Raw genomic sequence first — 20,893 nt, 5'->3', positions numbered from 1 at the left:
GAGATGGTTGCCTTTTAAAGCCCCCAACTTCATGAATATGGCAACCGTCCATTTACTCTCCATCCCTTCATTGTGCTTTGTAACATTCAGTTGGGAAATCATTTTGTAAGACTCTTTGTCAGTTTGTAGTAAGTTTCTCATATTGTTTTTAGTTTTTCAGCATTGGGATTCTTCTTTTTCCTCCTAAAAATGAATTTGAAGATACTATTAATATATGACAAGCTATGAGTATGTACATAGATAGATTTAAATGTTTATTTCTTTCTACCATAAACTGAATCCCCAGATTTCTCCAGGATTATTGGTAAGAGAAATGGTAGCTCTTGTAGCAAACAACTACAACTGCAGGCCAAAGTAAGGATTTGCTTTTTATACTCTAATATGAACCTGACACGCTACCTGACAGAAGGTCTGATGTGCAGGAACCATAACAGGGCTCCTAACACTGTCTTTGCCCTCCTGACCATTTTCCTTTGCTCTGTCTTCACCTTCAAGCTCACCAGTTTTTGGTTACTTTGAGGCCCCTTTCCTCAAAATGGATCTTTCCCACACAGGAATCCAACAGAGTCAATGATCATCTTCCACGGGATCCACTGTGGTTTTGACTAAAGCCCCAGTGGCTTTTTACCCTGGCCTTACATCTTAATAGGTTCATATGTTTTCTTTTCCTTATTCTCAAATGCCTCAACTCAGGAGCATTATCATTTAACCTTTCAATTGTTTGTTGAGAAGTGACTTCTTTAATCAGCTGTGCCAACCTTTGCAGCACACATTAGACACCATATAAAAGAAGTGTTTAGCCTGTGCTTTTTTTCCACAGGGTTAATCCTGATATGCTTCCCTTGAATAAATCTTTGAATCTTCCATCCTACTCTCTGTCCCCCCGCGCCCAGCAGTCAGCTTCTCATTCCTTCATCCTTATTTTTTTACTTTCTTTAAAAAGAAAAAAAGTTTTCCCATTTACTGCCTAGGATGCAGCACATAATTATTTTGATTCACTCTCTACCCCCAGCAATCTGACTGTAATCATTTTATAGAATATCCATCTAGCTCCCAGAACTCTCATGGTATTGTTCCCTATCTTGACTTGAAGGTCTCTGATGATGAGGAAATCATTTCTCCATTACGTGAAACAATCTAGTCCATGGGGGTTGGTTGCACTTCCTTACACATAACTGCTTCACTGAGTCCCAGTTTGCCTCTGGAAACACAGGATATCTAGTTTTTTTTTCCCAAAAAGAACTCTTCAGATTCTTGAAGATAGGTATCACTTTCCTCAATTTCTCTTTCCCTGGCTCTGTTTATCAAAATAGTATTTTAAATGGGGCTGTGATCACTGAGGAACAAATAGCATGGATGCCTCTGACTTGGATTTTGAGTGGCCTTAACTTATAGGTTATCTTAATTATTTTTTAACACTTAAGAAATACAAATGGTCCCCTTAAGTTCATTTTGTGGATTCATCATCTAAAAAAGTTTATGAAGAGAGCTGTGGACTTGGAGTGAGCTAAATGAGATTTGAACCCGGACCTGACACATATATATTTCAGACAATTAACCTTTCTGACCTTCAGTTTTCTCATTGTAACGTGAATTGACAATGCCGGCCTTGCAAGGTTATTGTGAGGATTAGGTCAAATAATCTGTAGAAAGCCAAGTACTATGCCTGGTGCATTGAAGGTGCCTAATAAATCTTAATTTCCTTCTATTTCCTATTCTATCCTCCTTTCTCTCAAACACTTTTAACCTGTATTTTGAACACAGGGTTTTTTGACATTTTTGTGTGGTTCAAAGTAAAAGGCATAAGATTTACCTGAAATCATATAAGGATCAGTGAGGAAAATCCAATGATATCTTGACTGAAATCAAACTGTTAATCCTCCATAGTTTGTAATGAAAGAGAATATCCTGTAGTGAGAACTAGCTCATTGCAGAGATACACTTTGGAAGATACTACTAATTATGTCTGTCATTTCCATGGTGCTACAGATTGTGTAGCTCCTGGCCTAAGCCTTGACATAAAACGTTTCCATTAATTACGGGCAACACAAGAGAGACTGGACAGGAATATTAACATAAGACTTTACTGAAGGCCAGGGTGTAACAAAGGAAATTACAACATGGAGAGTAATTTGTAACTAACATCTATATAATTCGATATGGTTCACTCTCTGGAGTCTACAACTTTAGACAAGTATCTTAGGAGACCCTATGATATTGTTTTCCTGTATAGTTTCTGGCCTCATTCTGTGTGGTAGAGCAGCAGTCCCCAACCTTTTTGGCACCAGGGACCGGTTTTGTGGAAGACAATTTTTCCATGGACTGGAGCAGGGGAATGGTTTAGGGATGATTCAAGCGTATCACATTTATTGTGCACTTCATTTCTATTATTATTACATTGCAATATATAAGAAAATAATTATACAACTCACTATAATGCAGAATCTAATGCTCATCTGATGGGAGGCAGAACTCAGGCAGTGATGTGAGCGAGGGGAGCAGCTGTAAATACAGATGAAGCTTCCCTCACCCACCACTCACCTCCTGCGGTGTAGTCTGGTTACTAACAGGCCACAGACTGGTACCAGTCTGTGGTCCGGGGCTTGGGGACCACAGTGGTAGAGGATCTCTTCTCTTGACACTCAGAACAACCATACACATGGGCAAATTACTCAAAATCCAGGTACCAAAGAACAAGGCACACCATTGTCCTTGAGTTTTAAACACACCTTCCTAGGTTCAGCCTCCTTTCTTATCTGAGGCCTCAAACTATGGCTTTTCATTCATTTAGGAAATAACTTTTCCTTTCCCTAGAGTGTTGTGGTTTTACCTTAGGGTTTTATCAGGGTAGCATCATCAGAAAACAGTTTAATATCTGTGCTAGATGTACAAAGGGGGTAAGGGAAACCCCATCCCAGATTAAAACCATGTGATTTCCATGATATTTATCAAACATTTATTTCTTGTTTTAATATAGCCACTACTAAAATGATGCTAGCAGAGACTAAAGGTGATATCGCTATTAATAAAAATGTGTCTAATGTTTTGCTTAAGGCAAAGTTTGAGATAATTCTTACTCATCCTGAACATTTATTATTTTTAAGTCAAAGTTAAATCAACACACGTTTACAGAGTATCTACTATATCCAAAACATTATACTAGGTCCTTATAGGAACAACAATTTTAAGTCAGATTCTTGCCCTAAATTCTATCTCTAATATTATACACAGATCATATTTAGAAATTTTTTTTGTAATGAATTCCACTTATCTTAGCACGAAGTCAACATTCTTTTCCTGAATTTTGTCCTTAGCAAATAATAAAAGCTTCCTCTTACTCATATTTAAAGGCTATCTATGGCTATTTTCTTGTCTTGGCCTTTTTTAGGGATGAGAGAAAGAAGTGCCAAAATGCAAAGAAAGTATCATACTTCTCCATTGATGTGCTGTTTGCATATTTGACCAACTAGGAGATAATTTTCTAGTTCACTTTTAAAGAAATCTCTTATTGTCTCTTGCTGATTACAATATGTATACATTATCTAGAATGTCTTATGACCTCATGAGATGCCTTCTAGTTAACAATACAGGTTAAAATACTAATATCCTGTTGCAAAAATGTTGTTCCTTCCTGCTCCAAATACTGTTTAAAGAAATATCCTTATATATTAATAATTCTCTTACTCTTCCCCTTTCTGGCTATCCAAACACTGAAACACCTATCTATATCTCTATCTATTTTTCTATCTATAAATCTATCTATTCTGCTTTGTTCTTTAGATTACACAAACATAAAGCTATCTACACCAATGCCCCCTGGATGTCATCCTGCATGTGCTGGATTAGTGGGTAAAATTAGGCACAGGGGAATACAGTTTTATGTAAAAATGATAAGTGAATGACTGAGAGTTTTACTTTCGTTTCCTATAGTTCTTGAATGTTTCTTGTTTGTCTTCCTAGTATTCTGCAAAGAAGCTCCTCAAATATTTTTTAAATTTTTATTGTGAGATATTTTGCTTAGCTAATTTAGAGATATGCTAATTCTAATTTAGAGATATTTAAGTGAAAATTGCTAGATTTAATCAATCTAGTTATCCATCCACTAATCTGTTCATCCATTTATTCATTTGTTCATTATTCATTCACTCATTCATACTTTTCTTCATTTCAAACACCAGTGCTATCTTTTCAATACATTATTTTCCTAACTTAGTCCTGTGTAGTACTCATTTTACAAGCAAATAAACTTAGGCTCAGGCAGCCTAAGTAGCTTTATGCAATGACAAATTATTTATTCCAAAATTGCATACTTTTTCTACTTAACATTTTATTTTCAGGGAATTCTAAAAACGCAGGACCAGAAATGACCTTGTCCAAACTGCCATTTGATCCCCTGACCCCTTTTTCTAATCAGTTTGTATGTTTCAGCTATTTCCAATAAAATCTTACTCAACATCAAATACCTGGGAGCACAGGTTCAGTGGGGTCTCTCACTAATTGTCTGTTATTTTCAGAGTGCCTTGTGCTATGTGAATGCAGAGGACAAAAATATGAATTTGTTATGGTTTTAATAGTATATTTTGAGTGTCAGTCATGTGCTGGGTGTTGTAAGAGACTGCTATTTCAACAAGATCCATTCCCTGAAAATTTGGAATCTAAAATTAGAAATGAGAGCAACTAGGAATGGCCCGAGGATAAAGCAGCTCAGTAAAGATGGGTAACAGTACGAAGGTTAGGATTATCAAACCTTTTTAAGGACATTTTAGTTATATCCTAAGACTCTAAAAATTGGCTACTCATTTTATCTGATTTCTGTGACTTTCTGTTTGCCTTATTACTATACTCCTTTTCTTCTGTGAATGTGAGTGTGTGTGTGTGAGAGAGAGAGAGACAGAGAGAGAGACAGAGAGAAAGAGAGAGAGGAGAGGAGAGAGATATCAGAACTGAAAATATAGGCCTAAATGTGGAGGCTGGTGGTTGGTCATAGCAGAAAGCTACTCTCAGGCTATCAGATTTTAATAGGTAGATTGAATTTAGGCAGATAATTTTAGGAACTGTCAATAAAGCAAAATAACCAACTTTGAAACGTGGAGGCTACCCTTGAGTTAACTGAGCTTGTTTCCTGATACAAAGAGTTATTGTTCCATTCTTCACTTTGGGATGACATATGTACCTATTTGACTTAAAAAGTTAGGTAGATGGATGGATGAATTAATTCATTTATTAAAGTATTTACTGAGTATCTGCTATGTGCTAAACACTATTTTAGGCACCGGAGATATGAAATAAACAAAATAGACAATGTCCCCATTCTTATGGGCTTTACATTCTAATTGAGATCTTCTAGCCATGTTTCTCTGCTAGAAGGAAGTAGCACCACTGGATTAGTGGCATGAAAATTACAGAAGGGCTAAAATGATAGGCATATTAGACCTGGTGTTACAGGTCTTCTAATATCCTCAATCCAGCTGTGAAAGAAAATAACCAAGGGCCAACCATCTCCTAAGTGGTATAAGCTAAACCAATGTACATTTTTAAGGAATGGAATGAAGGGAATGTAAATTTATCTATTTATAAGTTTCTTTAATTTCCGTCTTGATTTAGTTTCCCTATGCTTTTTTTTTTTTTTTTTATAAAGCTCAACTTGAATTACTGAACTAAGAAGGAGAGTGTTTGAAGGCCACACTCTTGGAATCAAAGAGAACAGAGTACCCTCTCATGGCCAAGAGTGGCAAAACTACCATCTTAGCTCCCTGACCCAGAAAAAGGTAAAAGCTGCAAAGGGAGAGAATTTGGGACACTTGTATCCCCCAATTCCAACAAAGAATGATTTCTTTAAGGTCATTCACAAGATGTGAAACCCTGCTAAAAGCCAGTCAATGAAAGCACACTTGACTTCCCCATTTTTTTCCCTCTACGTGACCTTAGTTAGAGCAGTGGAGACACTGAGGTCAGAAGGCCTGGATTAAACTCATAGATTCCCACTCATTGATTGTGGGACCTTTGGAGATCACGTCACTTACTGGAGTCTCAGTTTCTAAGATTAAGTTAGCATTATCTCCCAAACTTTCACTATGAGGTTGTTAAAGAGTCAGTGAGATAATACATGGAAAGATGATTTTTAAACAGTAAAAGGCCACACAAATGACTATTATATTATTATTTGATTGACTTTATTATGTGATTATAATTATCCATGGTATTATGTTTTTATTGACATAAAGTATAACATAGAGTATAAATGGGAAGCTCTGGAAATAAATTACATGGGTTTGAATGTGCACTCTAGCATTCTTAGCTGGGTGATCTTGGTTAAGCAACTTAATCTCCCTGTGTCCTGGTTTCTTCATTTATAAAGTGGGGATATGGCAGAACCTACCTCATAGAGTTGTTGTAAAGATTCAATGTATCAATAGTTGCAATGCACTTAGAAGTGTGCAAGGCACTTAGCATTAGCTCACATTAGTTTTGTCTTAGGTTTTTTTTTTTTTTTTAATCAAAGAAGACATTCTACAAAACATTGAAAGTTCTTCTATTTGGGCAATGAGGGTAACACCCTTCATATGTGTCATAAAGAGGATTTAAATCTATTCTCTTTTCTGTTTTAAAAGATGACCAAAACTAGACAGACATATAACATGTAGCAATTCAATTGTTGAGCTGTGGAATAAAGCACCATGAATAAATTTGCTACATAAAGGAATTCACAAATTATGAGAAAGTAATTGTTTATATTGCTTTTGTCAGCCTATTTTAACTGACAATCTGGCAGAGAAAAGCAAATGGAAGTACAGCCACTGTACAGGATAAAATTCATGGAGAAAAGGTGTTTATCTGCTTGTTGTGGCAGAGTCCAGTGAGTTCATATTCACCAAGCTTTGAGTCAGGGGCCTGATCTCAGAGCAAGATGATGTATGAGCAGAGCTAGACTTCTTTGTGTTCCCAACAGACAAGGACATTGACAATATTCCAGCAATGAAAATTCTGTTTGCCATTATAATGTCAAGGTTAATCATTCATTTCGAGTAAATTTTTAGCCTTCATTAAATGCATTATGTCGAAGAGTGAATGATGATGTGTATGAATCATAAGGTATGTTTTCTTCTGTTTTTGGGAAATTTGTATTTTATAGCAGACATTTGATTTAAATAGCTATTTTAAGGACAGAATGGTCATTATCTTACTTTACATTATTATCATCTTTGAACCTTGCAAGAGCCTAGTTAGTTAGGTACTGCTAGTACTATTGTCATTTATCTATTTTGCAGATGTGGTTTAGAGAGGTTGAATAACTTGTCCAGTAGCATACAGCTAGTGGGTGCAAAAAACAAGAGCCAAATAAGATCATGACATCAGGAACTGTAAGCTTGTTGAGGGCAGGAGGAATGTAGAGGTGTATAGAGTTTCCCTTGATAACTGACATAGAGCCCTGGATGAAATCTATGCTCAATACAATGTTAAAATGAATATGCAAAATAATCCTAATAGTTAGATTCGGGAATTGGAAGACATGGCCCATGAATAAGCAAAAGACAAAAGAGACTTCATGTTTCTTCCTTTTAAAATATAGAAATGATTATGACTGTGTTTTCTTCGTTTGTCTGGAGGTCAGAAATATAAATATAACTACATAATTATCCTTTCAATGTGCATCTGGTAGCTTTCTCCAAAGTAATTAAAACTTCTTCCACTCATGATGTCTTCAGAATTTAAAAAGGAATTTCTTAAGTTTTTTTAAAGAAAGATAGCATAAAAATCAAGGTATTGATATCCCTGAGTATATCACCCTTTAAAATACCTGGCAGTTTAATCTAAATCACCAGTTATCAGTAGGCTTATTTAATTTCTTTCCTGATCCCAAAATGCAAAGATGTTGGAAATGTTCTAGCAAACTTGGAGGAAGATTTATGAGATTTAGTGACCTTGGTAGGAAAGTTATGGATTTCTAGGCATAAAAATAATTTAAGTATTGCTTCTGAGCTCAATAGCCATGTACTTAGGTCCGGGATAGTTTAAATTTCTCTATACTTACCTCTTCTCACTGGTGAAACATAGTAAATGATGCTGCTGAGGACTTGGGCTAAACAGCTAAAAAGCACTCTGACAACAGCAGCCTGAGTGCAAGGAAAAAGTAAAGTCTTTGTTGTGTGATCAAATGCAAAACACCACATTCTTTTAATAGAGATCTAAAGACAGAAATAATGTTGCTTTCAGGAAGCTGGCATTGATTGTTTTTGTTCTCTTCTTTAAATGCCTAACTTGATGTAGTCATATCAAGACAGAGTGGAGAACTTCAAACAGCAACTGTTACCTGGTTTTTCAACTTTTCTCATCACTTTCTTCTCTCCTATGCCTCTATATTAGTTACCTTCTGCATCAAAACATCTTCATTTCTCATAAACCTGTAGGAAAAAAAATCAGTGACACAAAGATTAAAGAATACATATCCTCTTTCCAGGCCTTTTTGGGGGGTACAGGACTGCAATTCTGGGGAAACATGCCAGATTTTGAGAATCTGAGTTTAGTTCTCTCTTCTAGTATAGTCTACATTACAAACACATATTAAACTCTCAAACTGTGACACCTGGAAACTTGTTAAGAATTCAGATTCTTGGGCTCTACCCATACAGATTTCTGCTTCACGCTTTGAGAGAGCATCAGGAATCTGACACATTTTAAACAAGCATTTCAGGTGAAGAAACACTGTCATCGTTTCTTTATTCATTTGGTATTTTCATTTTCAAAAATGCCTACACATACATATTCAGTTCTGTGAGGTAGATGAGAATGATTATGCCCATTTTGAGGATAAAAAAAGACTCCAAGGTTAGCAATAATTTCCTCAAGGCCTCGTTATATACCCCCCTGTTGCCTAATTCTCTGGGTACTCCCCTTAGCTAATCTTTTTCTGTTTGGGTGTTTAATTGCAAAAGGCAGGGAGCCCCCCAAAGCCAGCCAGTACTATCTGTGCTTGCCTTCCTCAAGAATTAGACAAGTCTTTCGGTGACCAAGGAAGGAAAATAATTTTATTTGTGGAATGTGAACATTTTCCTAATTGACATTGTTACCAAATTGATTTTAAGTAATGTCCCTTGCCCTGTCCAGATGCATTTTTGAAAATGCATTCAGCTTCATTTTTGGACAAGAGATGTGTGTGTATATCTTTTTCACCTGTCTTGTTAGAGTCCCACGGATGAGTCTACTGTCCCCATTCAGCCACACTAAACTGCTGCAGAGGATGTGTACTCCCATTGACAGCTGGGATCCCTCCCTTCCTCAGGGTGTCTTGCCTATTAATCCTCATCCCAGCTGGCTGTCCCATGAGCCACTATCTGCCAGCCAGCCTTTGCTTTGCCCAGATGGCATCCTGGAAGGTCCAGGCCCCCAGGCATAGTAGGGTTGTTAGACCAAAACTCAGTACTTGGTCTAACCATCCCCACAGATATCAATCTTTTTCATTGCCGGTGAATCTCAGCTGGGCCTACATGTTTGTGCCCACATCTATAGAGCTCCTGGGGACCCTGTGGGCCCTACATCCATTTTCAGTAGCTTCCAGGGCCTGCATTTTCATTGTCCTTTATTGGGGATGTTTCCAACATACACCTGTATATGCTTGGAAATCGTACATTTTTAATCCTTTGGCACTGCCCTGGATGCTTAGCGAAGTGACTGGGAAGGAGAGAGATTAAGGATATTTGAAGACATATTGAGGAGAAATTATTAGCATAGCTAACAGCCACTCCCAGACTTCAGCATGACTGGAAGGTGACTACTCCTTCATACTACATTTTAACTTGGAGGACTCCTCTGTTAAGTTTCTTAAACATCAGCTGTCATCACAAGCACTTCTGGAGATCTGATTGCACTGTAAAGCTTGTTGTTGACTGCCTTTGCACACGTCACTCCCTCTCCCCACCTCCATTCACCCTTTGTGTAGGTTGCTCACTTGGTCCCTCTCTTTAGGGATTGAGTTTGCTTTGCAGCTTTCCAGACAGAACCAAGAAACCTGGGTACCAAGGAGGAGGAAACACTTTTTCCTGTTCCAAAATGAGCTGAAGGTGGAGACCATCATGAGGGCCCAAGAGGCCATTGTTACTTTTTCCAGTGTCCAATTCCTTCTTTCTCAGAGAATTTTACGTGCTATTCATGCTTACTGGAGAGAAGATGGACTGCACTCTCTTAGCTCCCCTCTCCCCCAAACCCTTCTTTGTGCATTCAGGGTCCTTCAACCTGCCTGTGGTTGTTTCTCTTGTGGGAGGGACGGGATAGTGCAGACCCGAGCTGCAGTTCCCTCAGTCTGCCTCTGAGAATTTTTCATCCAAACCTCAATCACGTAGGATTGCGTAGAGAGGAGAAAAGGGGAGAGACAGAATGGGGGGGTGGGGAGTGACGGGAGGGAGGTAGGAAAGAAGGGAGTCTGGGAACAGAGGGCGCGAGAAAACGGAGCAGGACCAGAGCGCGCTGCGCTTCCGTGCGCGCCAGGAGCTCGGCCCCACCTGGGCGCTCTTCCGCTCTCCCGCGGGTCGCCAAACGGTGTGGGAGAGACCCTGGCTGCCGCCGGCTCTCCGTCCCACCCACCGTCTCGGTGGCTCTCGCCCCTGCCAGGAGTTTCCTGCGGAGCTGGCACTCTAGCCGAGCGAGCCGGCGGGGCGGCGGCGGCTCCCGGGAGCCGGTGCGGTTCGGCGCGCGCAGAGCCTCAGCCCATGAATGGGACTCCGCCCTGAGCGCCCCCTCCCGGGCCCGGGGAGGCGGCGGCTCGGCGGCGGGGGGCGCCCGGCACGGCCGCGGCTCTGAGCGGCCACCCGCGCAGCAAGTTGGGCGAGTTGGCGGCCGCTCGCACCTGCCTCCTGGCCCTGGTCCCTGAGTCCGCGTTTGGCCCCAAGGGCCTGGGTTGCGCGCTCTGCCGCCTCCCGCCGTCGTCCCGGGGGCCTCGGGGCCCCGCCTGCGTCCCCGGCGCCAGACCGTGGTGGGCAGCTCCGGCCCGGAGCCGCAGCCGCCGCGAGTCGACGTCGCCCTCAGCCAGCCCCCGCCCCACCCGAGCGGACGCGCGGGTGTTCGCAGCGCGCGGGTCATTTCCTTCCTCCGCCGGGATGGGCGGCGCGGGACTGAGTGATCGGCCTCGCGTCCGGCGGGTAATCCCCATCTGATCTGCTGCCTGTGAGGTGCCGACTGCCGGGGCGCGCGATCCTGGGGGGCCCGGGCAGCGCGGCGATGACCTGATCCGGAGCCCGCCAGGGCGCCCCCTGCCTCCCTCCCTCCCCGCGCTGCCTCTGAGCCTGTGCGGAGACCGGCTCGGTGCGGCGGCCCCCGGCGGACCATGGCGGGGAGCTCCAGTTAAAGGCGTGTGGGCGCCGAGCTGGAGAGGACACCTTCGGCATCGCTGCCTTTTGAGGGGGCTTATTTAAACTACTGAGTCATTCCAGATTTAGGATTCCCTAAATAATCACCAACTGTGCCCGTCTCGTGCCGGAAAGCAAGCGGAAAGAGAAAGAGCGCCCGCTCCTGGGACCCCGCAGACCGCCTCCCGCGGGTTTCTCCCCGAGGGGTGCTTGGCCCTCGAGGATCTCCCTCCTCCCTCCTTCCCTTCCCCCTCCCTCGCCTCCCGCTCTCTTTGCAGTGCTGCTGGCCCAGAGCCGCGCTCACCGCCCCTGGGAACCTCTGCCCCCACCCCGCGCCCCTGCCCAGACTCCGGGTAACCGCTCCCACTTGGCGCCTCGGAATTCCAGAACTCGGGTGGCCGGCCCCTGGAAAACCGCAGCCGGCGCGATGCCTTCCGTAGACCTCACCCAGCCGGGACGGACCTCCTAATCTCCAGAACCGCGGGCCGCAGGGAGTTAAATTGCTGCCTTCCTCTCCTTCTCTCTTGCGGTTGGTGGCTTGTTTTCTAAAGGAACGTTTTATTCACTTTTTAGTATTTTCTACCGGGGTAGCTCTACCCGTCTCGGTCCAGACTCTGCTTTGTAAACGGGTTTTATATGTATGTATGTGTAGATATACTTTGGACATCTTACAACGCTTGCGCCTCTCCAACAGGGGCACGGCTTGTTATTTTGGACATCCTTCGTTCCCTTCCACTTGGTACCCCGAACGCAGTGTGATTAAACTCCCCACTGCCCCTTGGACGCGGATCCCCTTGGGGTGCAAGTTTGGGGAGCAAACGTCTACTTCGCAGGAAGGCCTGGGACCGCCCCGCCCCCGCTGCCAGAGGTTGGGGAAGTTTACATCTGGATCTTCTCACATTTTTGTCTCCACTGCCCAGACTTTGACTAACCTTGTGGGTGCCGGGTTTTCGGTACTGCAGCCTCCTCAAATATTAGCACTGCCTACCCGCGCCTGTTCTGTCCCTCCCGGCTGCCGAGGTCCTGCCCTCGCCCCGGAGGAGCGCGATTCCGAGAGCGCAGTAGAGCCCGGGGCCGGGCCCGCGTTGAGCAGCTATGGCTGCGGCGATAGCCAGCTCCTTGATCCGGCAGAAGCGGCAAGCGAGGGAGTCCAACAGCGACCGGGTGTCGGCCTCCAAGCGCCGCTCCAGCCCCAGCAAAGACGGGCGCTCCCTGTGCGAGAGGCACGTCCTCGGGGTGTTCAGCAAAGTGCGCTTCTGCAGCGGCCGCAAGAGGCCGGTGAGGAGGAGACCAGGTCAGTAGAAGCCCAGAGAGTGGGCTCCCCAGAGGCCGGCGCCCTCTCTACCCTTCCTCAAAGCACCTGAGAACGCTCATGGAAGGGAACCAGGATCCCTTTCTTCCATTCTGGCCCCTCTTCTCCTTTCCTTTTCAGACATCTCTTTCAACCACCCTATCAGTTAATAGCTTCTTGTCCCATGTTCAGGAAAGCACTTTCTACTTTGTTCAATTTAGGGTTTGACTAGGACCAGAGAGTTACATGTGTAGATGCACCTAGTCCAAAATAGCCTGTAGAGTCCTTGAGGGCAGTGACCACCTCATTCGTTCGTTCATTCATTCATTCTCTTTTCTTTCTCTCCCTTCCTCTCTCTCTCCCTCCCATCCATCCATCTATAGTGTAAAAGTACTTGTACTGCCCACTGAGGACCTAAAGATAAATAAAGCTTTCCCTATATCCCTTGTGATCCGTGATAGACACTTAGTAGACGCCAGATGAACTTAAATTTGTTCTCTTTTTCTAACTCTTCTTCCAGCAACACATGGTATTGCATCTTTCAGACATCCCAATCAATTTCTCACCTTTCCACTTTCCACATGCCCTTTCACTTCCTTTTACCTAGATCTCCTTTTCCTATTCTTTTATTCCATTTATTCTCATGGTTTCCAAGGACTCTGCTCATTAACTTTTCTGTCCTATTACCGTTCTTTGCACACTCATACTTACTTTTGGGACATTTAGGGAACAAGATAGTTTCCACAGTTTGGCCTCAGGGTGTATAAAGAAAACTTTAGACTCATTAGAGATTTTCATGGCATGGCCTTTCTGAAACTAATTCTCTTCTGAGGGCTTAAACTCAAATGATTGCTTTTTGATATGTCTCTGTTTACCAAGGGAAATTGGATACCTTGAATTTCAGTGTGATGATTCCCAGCTCAAGCCAGGCCAGTGTCCCAGCTTGAGAGAATGAAAACAGAATTGCAGAAAGATCTGTGCTTCCATTACACTGTTGATCCTCTGGGTTGTGGCCTCAGGCTCATTTGCAATCTGCAGATATTGGACCCTTACTGTGGGCAAGTGAAGGGAAATATGATCTAGAAAGGAAGCCTGCTCTGTGTAAACCAGTGACTAGTGCAAACTAGTTGACTAGTTTGTCTCTTTACAACTCTGTGGTGTTCTTTTGGTTTCCAGGAATGAGGCATATGGGCTAGGTTCATTGGGGTAAGGAAAACACTTGGGAAGTCTGGGCAAGTGGCACACACAATTAGTTTAGAAATTTGGGATTAAGCCTTGGAAGAAGCCATCCCATTTCATTTTCCCTTGGTTTATCATGACATTGTCCACTTTATACTAGGCACATTTTCTTATTTGTGATGATGATAAAGTAGTAGATTTCAGGAGTAAACAAAAATAATTATGATCCCAAGGTAGGAGCTATTAAAGTCTCTGTTATTTTACATCCAATTAATGTAGCCTGTTCATTTTATAAAACTAGAATTATGTCTGCAAAGTAAATAATTCATATTGGGGGAAAATAAAATCACTTGTTTTGTTGTGCAGGGATCATTTATTTGGAGGCCTTCTTCTCTTGGGGCTTATGTGGTCTACAGGGAACTTTAAGGCTCTGAACTCAATATGACTGTTATATCTCAGTCTCTAAAGTATGTTCTTGAGTCCACTTGGGGTAATTATATGATTATGTTTTTGAGTTAATCCTACCCAACCCTCTCAGCTAAAAACAAAGGAGTAAGAATGATGGATGGATTATATTTGTGAATGCATGAGATAAACTCACCTGATCTTGGTTGATTTGGAGATGAGCAATGGCTGACTTTGCATGGCTTAATTTGCATGACTTAATTTTGCATGGGAAGGAAGGAATACATTGGTTGCTTCCTGTGACCCTTTCCTTAGTATATCATTAGAAAATAGAGAATTAGAGAGGATTTCTGAGTTTATGTTCTTCTTCAGTGTTCATGTTATCTTCTTCTCCTCTTCATCTAGTTAGTGTTCATCTTAGGGAACATCCTGACTAGTGACTTGCTTTAGCTAAAGTGTCACAGTGACAATTAGGCAGAGAGATGGCAAGACCTGCTAAAACATTCCCAATGCAAGGGCAACATGCGTGTGTTTGTACACCACAGACTTCAGTTTGTTCTGAAGCTTAGCTTAGAAGAATGGGAGTGTGGTGTGTGGAAAAGGTTTTTGGGAAGATGATAGTGTGCTATTATCCTTACTAACAAAGCCAAATAATTAATCTGTTGATTTGCTGTCAGCAACCATGATTCACATAGCATGGGACGAGCCTATTTATAGAGAGATAGCACCTTCCACATCTCAATTCGGGAGAGGATTCTTTGGCTGGATTGGCAGGAAGTTGCTAAACACCAAAAAGAAAACTATTTGAGGGAATGTGTTTTATAAGGCCTTTGATGTTGTGTTCACCTGATATTTGAGCTATTCTTGAAACCACTAGCCTCTCTAAGCCATATCATTGTGAACTACAAACTGAGTCACAAATGGTAAAGTGGTGAAATGGCATAACTTGTCCTGATAAAGAATTTCCACTCTGCATTTCTGTCACTGAAACACAGGTTTCATTGAACAGACTTTCTAGGAGAGTGAGTCTGAGGCAGTGAGGCTAAGCCAAGTATTAGACGGGAAAAGCCACGGTTGTATTTCTGATTTCACGGCCCATACATTCAGTATCTCTGCTTTCCTTTTCTGGCATATATCTTATAAACACACTGGGGATCCTGAAGTTATAGCAAGGGCCTTAGATTTTAAAATTACCATAACATGGAATAAAAACATAGGAAGTGGCAGACCAGGATCTCACATCACACAGTTCCAAGGCCACAGTGCACAATGGATGCTATGTGAATACTATCCCTGGAGCACAATGTGATAACATACTCTGGGATTGTGCAGTAAAATCCTTACCTTTAGGGGTGAGAAATCCTAGAGCCATAACAAGTTTGTGGTTTATCTAAGATTACTCAGCTAGATTGTGGCAAAATTGGGACTAGAACTAGATTCTTTTTTTGTTTGTTTGTTTGTTTTGCTTGCTTTGAAACACAACACAGAAAAAAGTGGTGTGAAGAAGAAATAGATGTCTTCTGTCAAAGGATGGAATTATATATAAGGGTTGGAATTAGAATTATTGTCATTATTTTATAGTTATAACAGAGATAGGCTAAAGTAGAAAAGGTAACTTGTAGAAAATGGCTTAGGGTAAAAAAGGCAGTTCGAGTTCAGAAATGACCACCCTATATAGCTAGGATGCATTATTGAGAACTATAGACAGCACAGGAATAGTTAGTCCCTTAGGCACTGTGTGGGCTGTTGCTCTTTGGATATGAAATGTTGGAGACCCTGTACTGGCAAGTTGGATGAGGTCATTAAACCATGAACAAGCCTTTAGAACATTTTTGTTTGTGCACTTTCTAATGAAGAGAAGAACATTCTTATGGTAATTATTAGAGTCATTGTTTATGTGTGAAATGCCTGTATGAGCCATAGAATATTTGCTTAAATGTTAATACCACTTTATTTGCTGTATCTAGGCTATTAGAACTTCCATATGAATTACATGGCTTATTCATGTCCAACATTTGCTTTATTTTGAATAGAAACACTTGTACAAATGATTGAATCCAAAATGGTATATATTTTGACTCAGAAGTTACCGTAGGTAATGGGTAGCATTTATAATCACAAAGAGAAAGTTGTTTAAAGGATTTCTGAATGTCTGAGCAGCCATGAACCTTGGAGGTCATCCCGTATCACCCTTTCACTTTTCAAAGAGAGCCTCTCTGGAAAGTACAGAGTAACCAGATAAGCTTAATCTAGGTATTTTAAGTGATTTGGGTGTTTTTTATTAGTTTTCTATATAATTTAGTTTCTTCCTTTAAACATTAAAAGAATCATCAACCAGGAAAACTCTCTTACCTAAAAATCTTTAGATATTTTTTATTATTTAAGTATTTGGTTTTATTTGCCATTTCTTATTTTTTTTAAATGATAGTATATAATTACACTATATGAAAAATTTAAAAAGTGATTGTAATTTTACCAAATTTTGTTGATTTTCATTTATCTTATTTTTTGGAATCCTTGTTTCTGATATTATAAAAATTGTGGTTATTCAAAATATTTCAATACTTTTCTAACTTGTTTTAGTAGATGTATATAGTATTTGACGGTATACTCATTTAACATTTTTAATATAAAACGTATCTTTTTACATAGAGGAAGAAAACATAGGAAATAGAAACTTTAAGAAGAAAGATGACAGCAAAGGTGAAATAATGCATAATCATGTGATCTATGAAATATAAATTATATTTTTATAAATTGAAATAATTTGGTCAATTTATAGATCAGAAATAGATTCATGTGACAGGTGATATTTTATGTTTATAGCAAGTACTTTGATTTTATTTTCTCTTTTAAAAGTATGACTCATGTCTCAACTATAAAATCAGCTTAGTTAAATGATGTTTGACTTGATGTTTGTTAAAAAAAACAAAAAACAAAAACCACCAAGCTTTTCTCTTCAGAAACCCACCTTAGGGTTTAAACTGATATTTTGCATGTGTCTTTTTTAATACTATTTTCTCTACAGCAGTGCATTCTCATAAACAAATTATGTTTCCATTGTAAGAACATTTTAAAATAGCAGGTATACTGTGATCTCTTGATTTCTTTCATCTCACAGAAATCTCATGAAGCCATAATTCAGGATTAAATCTCTATGGTTTTAATGAAGTTGATATTCAGGAACAGAATTAGAAAAACAGTTTGTAGGAAATTAAGCAGTCTTTGTGTTTGAGAAAACAGTAGAAATGTTTTGGAAAACCTTTAGAAACTAACTTTATCTCATAAATTTATATTTTAAAAAGTCCTGGGCTTACTCTTATAGCACCATGTTTCTTTTATTCTTGGTGAGAGCATATTTGTGCATGGATATTACATTGTAGATTTGGTTTGGGAAATTTGTTAATAATGATTAATGTTTTCCTTGTCTCTTCCTTGAGTTCACCATCATAATGTATATTTGCTATAGACTTTTCCTCCTAGAATTACTATAGATTTTATGAAGACTCTCAAAGATGGCTTTGTTAGACATAAGAGACACACTTAATACACTACATTTTGGATTTTACCTAATGGCTTACGCATGGAATTAACAGAACTTTTCCTGTCCAAAGAAAGGTGCACCACATCTAAGGGGTTCTCATCCCAATGCCATCTTCTAAGCATCTGTGAGAGGGAGAGGACTTAGATGCAGAATGTCTGTAAATTAATCATATATACTAACAAATTTTAATAACAACTAACTTGACTTCAGGATTTGCAGAATTTCCTCACAGCTTTTACTTCCTTTATTCTTTATAGCAATCTACTCAAGTATAAATAGTTGGCCCCATCTTAGAAAAAAGAAAACTAAGCATGAAAGTGGCAAGAAGACTCATTCAGGTTTATAGAATCAGAAAGTGACTAAGCTGTCACATGACCCGCAGTTCCCACGCTGAAGATCATCTGTCTCTATCTTCTACTGCGCTGGGGGTTAAGAAAACCTGAATCTGAATAACTTAATTTGATTCAAGTCTGGGAAACTATTGTTGGGGGAAATCCAAGGAAGAGTTCAAGCAATGCGGAACATGATTAGGTGGTTTGTTTTGCTCTGTGTATGATCTAGAGCCCCAAGGGAGGAGGAGTGAAGTGGAAAAGCTGATGGAGATCTTCAGGCTGGTACTAAAGAAGCAGTTTTATGGTGATGTTGTTACGTGCTGGGCTCAGGCTCCTGGCTCAGATGTTACCCTCTGCATGCCAGGAGCCTCAGAGATACCAGGGGTTGCCACTTGGGACACCTGAAGGACTTACTGGGAGACCTGGGCCCAGAGGGACAGACTTTCTTCACTGTAAACGTAAACAATTGCTTCCGATGTTTTTGAGGGTAAAGAGGTTAACACTAAGTTAAGGAGAGCCCTGTAGGATTGCAGAATGATTAAGTATGTGGACTTTGGAGTGGGATCTGAATTCAAATTCTGGAGGGATTGTTTGTAAGGACCTTAGGGAAGTTTCTTAATATATTTGAGCCTCTGTTTGCTGATTTGTAAAATGAAGATATTAGTTCTAACATTTGGTTAGGAAATGCCTCTGTGAGGAAGAATCATTTAAGCTGAGTACTGAAGGATGAGACAGGCAAAGAGGGGTTAAAGAACATTCAAGATGGAAGGGAACAACTTGTATGAAGATTGATGTGAGAGGGAGCCCAGTGCTTTTGAAGAAACTAAAGTATAGCTGGAGCAATAAGAACAAGGGAGAGGGCTACCGGTGATGTTGGACTGCTTGGCAAGGACTGAATTGTGCAGGGCCTTGAAAACCCCAGGAAGGGTCAGCAGTAGGGGGTGATATAATGTGACTTTTATTTTTAAATGGGCACTTTGGCTTTGAAGAAGAGAATGGATTTCAGGGGAGCCAGAGTGGAAGCAAAGGGGAAGTAAGGAGGCTAGTGTGTCAGTCTGGACCAGCAGTTCTCATAGTGTGACACAGACCTTGAACATCTTTCTGTGGATCGACAAGGTCAAAACTGTTTTCATAAAAATATTCCATAATAATACTAATTATTTGCTTTTTTCACTTTTTCTGTCACAGTGGAGTTTTCTGGGGACTGTGTGATATATCCACAGTCATCTGAAAAGGGTATTAAAATTTCCCTCCCTTTTCTGTGTGAGGCCAAGTTATCTTTACATATGTGAGCCACACCAACACTTCACAAGAGATTGAATGCAGAAGCAGATTTGAGAATCCAGCTGATTTCTATTAAGCAGGACATAAAAGAGTTTTACAAACGTGTGTACAGTAGTCTTTTCGTTAATTTTTTCTTTGTTTTGGAAAATGTAATTATTTTTCATTAAAACAGGCTACGTATGTTAACATTTAGTAGACTTTTGTTATTTTGAATAAATAAATGTTTGAAACATTTTTTGTAATTTCTACATACAATAAATATTGAGAGATAGAAGCGACACAAACAAGAACTCTTTCGGGTCCTCAGTAATTTCTAGAAGCGTAGGGTCCTGAGACTAAAAAGTTTGAGAACCATTGGTCTAGGCTATAGATGATGTTGAAATGATATAAGGTGGTAGCCTTGGATATAAAAGAGTGGGTGGAAGTAGAATGAGCAGAACCTGATAAGAGGTAGACTGAGTCGAGAGAGGAAGGTGCTTCGATGAGTCCAGGCTGAACAGTTCAATACTGAGTTGCACCTTTGCTGAGAGGGAAGAATGCTGGGGAGGCACAGAGTTGATACAGGTCAAATAAGGCAATTGCCAAACTACAAAGCACTATGGAATGCTAAGGTGAAAAACTGGGTTTTATTTCTTGTTTAATAGTTTTACAGTATGCTGAAGATCCTTAATACCCACCTATCTATTCCTGGTTCATAGATAGCAGTCTTCCTGCTGCTTTTTCACATTGCAGAAGGGGCAAAAGAGCTCTCGGGGGGTCTCTTTAATAAGGATACTAATCTCATTCGTGAGGGCAGAGCCCTCATCAGTAAATCAGCTCCCAAAGGCCCCACCCCCTAATACCAGCACCTTAGAGGTTAGGATTTCAACATGTGAATTTTTCTGGGGGGAGCAGGGGACATAAACATTCAATCTGTAGCACCTTCCTTTTGCTCATTGTTGAATCTTTCTAGTGTTTAGTAGTGTCCCCAAACTGTGCTGCATGATGTGGTGTGTTTGTGTGCCTCATCTTCCTGAGGAGAATGTGAGTTCCTAAGGACAGGACTTGTGCCCTGGTCAGCACTGCATTCTCAGCGCTTAGCAGGCACACTGCCTGTGTTACTGCAGTTCTTTGATTGCTGTTAAATCAATGAGTAAATGGCATACTGACTCATTGGGCAAGCCTCAGGGATTCTTAAGTTAGTATCTCCACTTCCCACAGAAGGATGGTGAGGTCCAATGGGCTGGGACTTCCCAATGTTAGACTCTGGCTTTGAACTCAGGTTTGTTTTTCCTAATCTAGTTTTCTTTCCACTCTGCCAGTGCTGGAAATGCCAGCGCTCAGTTTCCTTCCTTGAAAAATAAGGGAGCTGTGTTTAAGGATATCTAAGGGCCTTTTTAGCTTGAAAATCCATCAAGTATAACTTCTCTTTCCCCAAGAGAAACACTCATGACTAGGGACATGAAACACAAATCTGCTCCCTGCTTCTTACTTTTGTTGTCGTTGTTTGTTTATTTTAGAGATAGGATCTCTCTCTGTT

At 40.9% G+C, this 20,893-nt stretch overlaps 1 protein-coding gene across 2 annotated transcripts in view; it reads left to right on the top strand.

Moving 5' to 3' along the window:
• The window catches only part of FGF12 (fibroblast growth factor 12), a 514,517-nt gene that overhangs the window by 275,184 nt on the left and 218,440 nt on the right, over positions 1-20,893 (top strand). Inside the window, exon 1 of one of the 2 annotated variants that reach the window (XM_045539942.1) lies at positions 11,080-12,633. The exons of the other annotated variant lie outside the window; for it this stretch is intronic. Within the exon in view, the coding sequence (XP_045395898.1) occupies positions 12,435-12,633 (199 nt within the window). The 5' untranslated portion in view covers positions 11,080-12,434. Of the gene's footprint in view, positions 1-11,079; positions 12,634-20,893 lie in introns of those variants that run through there. 2 annotated transcript variants of the gene reach the window in all.

This window comes from Lemur catta, chromosome 1 (genome assembly GCF_020740605.2).
Source record: "Lemur catta isolate mLemCat1 chromosome 1, mLemCat1.pri, whole genome shotgun sequence".
NCBI classification, from domain to species: Eukaryota; Metazoa; Chordata; class Mammalia; order Primates; family Lemuridae; genus Lemur; species Lemur catta.
The sequence above is the reverse complement of the archived record's forward strand: the minus strand, read 5'-3'. Positions and strand labels throughout refer to the sequence as shown.